A 6000-nucleotide genomic window follows, 5' to 3' on the forward strand; every position below is an offset into this window, starting at 1 on the left:
AAACAACAATGGAACCAGCACCAGCCCCTAAGACACACCACTAGTCACGTGCCTCCAGCCTGACAACCAACTTTCTTCCATCACCCTCTGCTTTCTACCATCAAGCCAATCGTGTATCCAATTAGCCAGTTCTCCCTGGATTCCATGTGATCCAACCTTCCAGAGCACCTACCATGTGGAACCTTATCAAAGGCCTTACTGAAGTCCATATAAACCACCTTTACCATGCTGCCCTCATCAACTTTCTTAGTCACCTCATCAAAAAACTCAGTCATAAGACATGATCTTCCAGGTACAAAGCCATGCTGACTACCCCTAATCAACCCCTGTCTTTCCAGACGTACATATATCTTACCCCTGAGAATCCTCTCCAGTAACTTACCTACCACAGATGTTAGTCTTACTGGCCTGTAGTTCCCAGGTCCCGTGGTTAATGATGATGCAAATATCTCAGCCAGGGCTCCTGCAATTTCTTCTCGAGCCTCCACGGTTCTTGGATAAGGCTGGTCAGGCCCTGGAGATTTGTCTAGCTTCATACCTTTTAAGACATCCAGCACCTCCTCTACTGTAATACAGACTATCCCCAAGACCTTCCCATTTACTTTTCCTAGTTCTGAAGTCTTCATGTCAAGGTAAAAACAGAGGAGGAATATTCATTCAGAACCTTGCCCACCTCCTGCGGCTCAACACAAAGGTGTCCTTTTTGGCCTTTGAGGGACACTATTCTCTCTCCAGTTACTCTTTTGCCCTTAATATAAAATCTCTTTGAACTTTTCCTTAATCTTCTCTGCCAAAGTTACCTCATGCCCTCTTTTTACTCTCCTAATTTTCTTCTTGAGTACACTTTTGCATATTCCACCAGGGATTCACTTGATCCCAGCTGCATGTACCTGAGCCTTGTCTCCTTTTTCCTGGCCAGAGCCTCAATATCCCTCATCATCTAGGGTTCCCTACTCCTACCATCCTTGCCCTAAAGGAAAGATGTCTAAAACATGAGAGCATATGTTTAAGGTAAGAAGTTTTAAGGGCATCTGTGGAGGATCTTTTACCACCCAGTGGTGATTGAAATCTTCAACAACACACAAAAAGCTGGAGGAAGTCTGACGGGTCAGGTAGCATCAATGGAGGGAATTTGACATTTGACATTTTGGGTGGAGACGCTTCATCCTGACTGAAAGATAGAGGGGAGATAGCCAGTATAAAAAGGTGGAAGGAAGGGGTGGAGCAAGATCGAGCTGGTGATAGGTGGATCCAGTTGACGGGGGGATTATAGGCAGATGAGGGAGGGGAGAATGGGACTAGGGCCAGAAATTGAGACGTGATAGGTAGAAGCGATGAAAGGATGAAAATGATGCAATCTGATAGTAAAGGAAGGTAGAGCATGAAATTAAAGGAGGAAAGTGGGGAGGGCAGATAGGAGTAGTGGGGGAGGGGAATCAGTGGGATGATTGGCAAATGGAGAGGGTGGAGGAGGGGAAATGCTGATGGAGACTAGGTCATCAGGAAGAGAGAGAAAAGGGGCAGAGGAGGAGCAGTTTACCTAAATTTGGAGAATTCAATGTTCATGCTGTCAGCTTGTAGGCTACCCAGACGGAATATGAGGTGCTGTTCCTCTAATTTTGTTTAGCCTTTGGTGTGGGAATGGGGAGGAACAGTAAAATGGCTGGCAACTGGGTAATTCAGATGGCTATGGCAGAGGGAGTGTTGATGCTTGGTGAAGCAGTTGCCCAGTCTGCATCCGGTCTCACTGATGTAGAGGAGGGCACATCGGGAGCACTGGATGTAATAAATAAGGCTGGAGGATATGCATGTGAATGACTGCCTCACCTGGAAGAGCTATTTAGGGGACTGGATGGTGATGAGGGAGGAGGTGTAGAAACAGGCGTTAGACTTCTTACGATTACCGGGGAGAGTGTCTGAGGAGAGAGGGGGATGGGGGAGCAGGATGAGCGGGCCAGTGAGTCATGGAGTGATCCCTGCAGAAAGTGAAAAGGAGTAGGGAGGAGAAGATGTGGCTGTTGATGGGATCACATTGTAGATGGTAATAGTTACAGAACTGCTACAAAATTATTAGTTGCACTAGCCATAACAACCATTAGCTACAGAATAGATCAACAGTGTCTTCCTAGGAATTGGCTAACCATCTGCTTAATGAGCTACAATAAATCAAAAGCGTCTCCCTAGGAATGGGCTAACTATTTGTTTAATGAGCTATATGTTTCCCGCACTAAGAGTTTCCCGCGCTCGGGCTGGAGAAGAAGGAGACCCAGCGGACATCTTAAGGAGACCAGCGGCCACCTTAAACACAGAGCAGACTATGAATAAAAAAAAGCGCACAGCCTCTATTTTCCATATATTCTATACTTCAGGCAGTAGTCCCATTCTCCCCCCTCACCGGGATTCACCATCGCCTGCTAGCGATGCACCTTCCATCTACCTGTTTATACTGGCTATCTCCCCTCTATCTTTCACAGTGCTGATGAAGGGTATCGGCCCAAAAGGTTACCTGTCCATTTCCCTCCATAGATGCTGCCTGACCTGCTGAAGTCTGCCAGCTTTTTGTGTGTTGCTCAGGATTCCAATATCTGCAGTCTCTTGTGTCTCAAAATTTGAAACACAATGTCTGAGTTGGTGGTGAAGAGAGAGACTCTTATAACAGATTATTAATGTATCCAGATGAGCATTTGAATCGCCAATGCATAGAAGCTTATGGACCAAGGGCTGGTAAGTGGGATTAGTATAGATGGATACTTAATTGTCAGCATGGGCATGGTGGGCTGAAGGGCCTCTTTCTGTGTTGTATGACTCTATGATGTCTGCTCTCATTTAACTCTAGTCTCGTCTTACCAAATCGAGCTGTCTGATGTCATGTTCTCGAAAGCAAAATATCTGCTGATACTGGAAACTTGAATTTGATACAAGGCAGAATATTCTTTTATAAATGAATATGTTTCTTTGAACTTTTACAGTTTTAAGGCAGTCTTAGAATGAGAATGCTATTTATTGTGGCAGTGATCTCAAAAGAGTGTTAGGAACTGCTCTGCTCGAGTTTAAGGTTTCAATGTATGGCAATTTTGCCAAGATAGAATTCTCATGTGAAATCATTAGTCCTACTTAAAACGGGTGGTCTATTGAGGCTAGAGAATAAAATGGATAACAACGGTTTAAGTTCAATTATTTATTTTCTGATGTTCAAGTACAATCGTTAGGTAATCCGGGATGCCATCACCAGTCACATCTTCCTCTCTTCGCCCGTTTTTGCTGTCTGCAGGGACCACTCTCTCCACGATCTCCTGGCCTGCTCGTACCTATCCGCCCACTCCTCCCAAGTCTCCTGCTACTTTACCACAAGTGTCCCCTCACCTCCTGAATCATCATCATCCGAAGACCTAAACAGCCCTTCCAAGTGAAGCAGAGATTCATCTGCGCCTTCTCCGATCTCATCAACTTGCATTTGGTGCTCCCAATATGGCTTCCTCTACATTAGTGAGTCCAAGAGTAGACGAAGCGACTATTTTGCGCAGCACCTGCGCTGTCGCTAACAGCCGTCTTGAGCTTCCAGCTGCATGTCATTCTAATTCTCCTCCCCATTCTCACAGACCTGTCTGACTTCGACCTTCTCTACTGCAACAACAAGGCCAAACGCAAACGAGATGGCACCCCATATTCACGGGTAGCCTCCGCTCCATTTATCTGTCCTTACCCTCTACCCATTGATTCCCTTCATATCCAGAACTTTATCAATCTCTCTTCTTTTAATGTAGTAGTGATTAGTTGCTTTGGGGTTGTAAGTGTTAGGTGAATAGGACGGGTGTGTGTGCTTGGAAGAAATTGTAGCAAACAGCTAAAACCTGAAGCGGTATCTAAACTGGACATCGTAAATAGGCTGCATTGTGCCAATACCCCAGCGGCTAGTATCAATAGGAGGTATCTTCTCCTCGGGGTTGAGCAGCTCGAAGTCGAAGTAGCACAGCATGAGGAAAACGAACTGCTTCAGTTCGTTGGTTGCGAAGAAGCGACCGGGACACATACTGACGCCTGCTCCCCACGGCATGCTGTAATATTTCACCTTCTGCCCCTTCTTGTAGAAGTCCGTCTTCCTCGTCCCGTCCGCGTTGAGGAACCGGTCGAACTGGAAGGAGTGCGGCCGCGGGTGCAGCTCCGGGTCCATCTGCGGCGACAGGTGAGGGAAGAGAGCCACACGGTCCCCTTTCCGCAGCGAGTAGCGCCGGCCGTCGGCCATCGCCAACTCAGTGTCCTGAACCACAGCCCTGGTCAGCAGCGGAGCGGCGTTCAAACGCAGGCTCTCCTCCACGGCGCTGTCCAGCACCGGGGTCTTCTGCAGTATGTCCCGGGTCAGGTTGACGGGCGGCCCGCCCGCCGTCGCTCGCTGGCCGGTCTGCGCCAGCAATTGGTCCACTTCGGCCCGCGCTGCGCTCATTGCTTGAGGGCAGCGGCAGAGGTTTAGGAGGAGCCAGAACGCCGAGGGACCGGTGTTCCCCTGCGACGCCCAGAGCAGCAGGAACATGTAGCGGCTCTGCATCTCGAGATTCACACCTTGTTCGTTCAGCTGCCGCTGGCGCTCCGAGACCCAGCCGCTGATCTGCTCCCGGTTTCTCATGCCCTGCACCGAGAGCAGGTCCCAGAACTTCCTCTTGAGCCTCTCGGCTTCCAGCTTCTCCCTGGGCGGGAGCACGGCGTAAGCCAGCCCGGGGAACAGTCGGTCGTATTTCCTGAACTGGACGAAGAGTTGGTCCGAGTGCTCTCGGTCCAGCTGATCGGCACGGTCCTGATCGCCCTTGGCTGACTCGGTGCCGAACAGGGCGAGGTAGCCCGCCCTGAACACTATGTTGTAGCAGTAATGAAACAGTCCATCTTGCTTCCATTCCCCGGCACCGTCCACTGGCTGGTGAAGCATCAGTTTCTGCAGATTCATCAACATGGCTTGGGTCAAGTCCACCAACCCGTTCCCCATTAGGTATTTGTTGCTCACTGCCTCCAGCAACTTGTGGTCATCCTCTTGGGCATGATATCCGAACACCCTTGCAACCAACTCAACAGCAAACTTTTCAAAGTCTAGCTTCGATCTCGGCGCCTTCACCACGGCTCCGTAGGATATCGGGTCCATCAGGAACGTAATGTAACGGCCGGCTAGCTGGACTGTGAAGATATCCCCGTGCTTTTTCTGCATCTCCTGCAGGAACTGCTCCGTGTCCCTTCGGAAGGACAGGACGTGGCCGAGCCATGGCAGGTGGCCGGTGTCCAGGGGCGGCTCGTTAGGTCTCCTTCTTCTCAAAGCGCCCAGAAAGTAAAGGAGGGCGACGAGAAGGATTGTCAGGCTCAAAAGCACGTAAGCCATGGTGTGGAAGAAACTGACTGCTGCAACCCCTTTTCACTCACCAGTGACGGTTGTGTGCCGTGACTTGGTGTGGGAGGAGTTATTAACCTTTGTTAACTGTCCTTCACTAAGAAGATTCTGCAATAGGCAATACTTTGGAATGAACTTAAGACATATAGCACAGGAACGGGCACATTGACGCACGTTTTCTATGTCGAATGTGATGCCAATTTGAATTAATCGCTGGTCTACACATGGCCTATGTCCCTCCATCCGCTGCCTCTTCATGCGTCTGCCCATGAGCCCCTTAAGGGTTGCTCTACCATCTGCTTCCACTACCTCTCTTGTCACCACGTTCCAGGCACCTGCTACTTTAAGGCATTAAGTCAAAACAAGTTTTTGTTACATTCTGCATGAAGGAAATGGTATTGGTATTGGTTTATTATTGTCACTTATACCGAGGAACAGTGAAAAACTTGTCTTACAAACCGATCTTACAGGTCAATTCATTACACAGTGCAGTTACATTGAGTCAGTACAGAGTGCATTGATGTAGTACAGGTAAGAACAATAACAGTACGGAGTAAAGTGTCACAGCTACAGAGAAAGTGCAGTGCAATAAGGTGCAAGGTCACAACAAGGTAGATATTGATGTCATGAGG

General features: G+C 48.7%; 1 protein-coding gene across 1 annotated transcript; it reads right to left on the bottom strand.

The window, feature by feature from the left end:
* Positions 1–3163: 3163 nt before the first annotated feature.
* LOC127570194 (5-beta-cholestane-3-alpha,7-alpha-diol 12-alpha-hydroxylase-like) lies at positions 3164–5371 on the bottom strand. The gene has a single exon (XM_052015465.1). It carries the CDS (start codon positions 5357–5359, stop codon positions 3845–3847), a length of 1515 nt encoding a protein of 504 aa, XP_051871425.1. The 5' UTR covers positions 5360–5371; the 3' UTR covers positions 3164–3844.
* Between the last annotated feature and the right edge of the window lie 629 nt (positions 5372–6000).

The sequence above is a fragment of the Pristis pectinata genome, chromosome 5 (genome assembly GCF_009764475.1).
Source record: "Pristis pectinata isolate sPriPec2 chromosome 5, sPriPec2.1.pri, whole genome shotgun sequence".
Classification (NCBI taxonomy): domain Eukaryota; kingdom Metazoa; phylum Chordata; class Chondrichthyes; order Rhinopristiformes; family Pristidae; genus Pristis; species Pristis pectinata.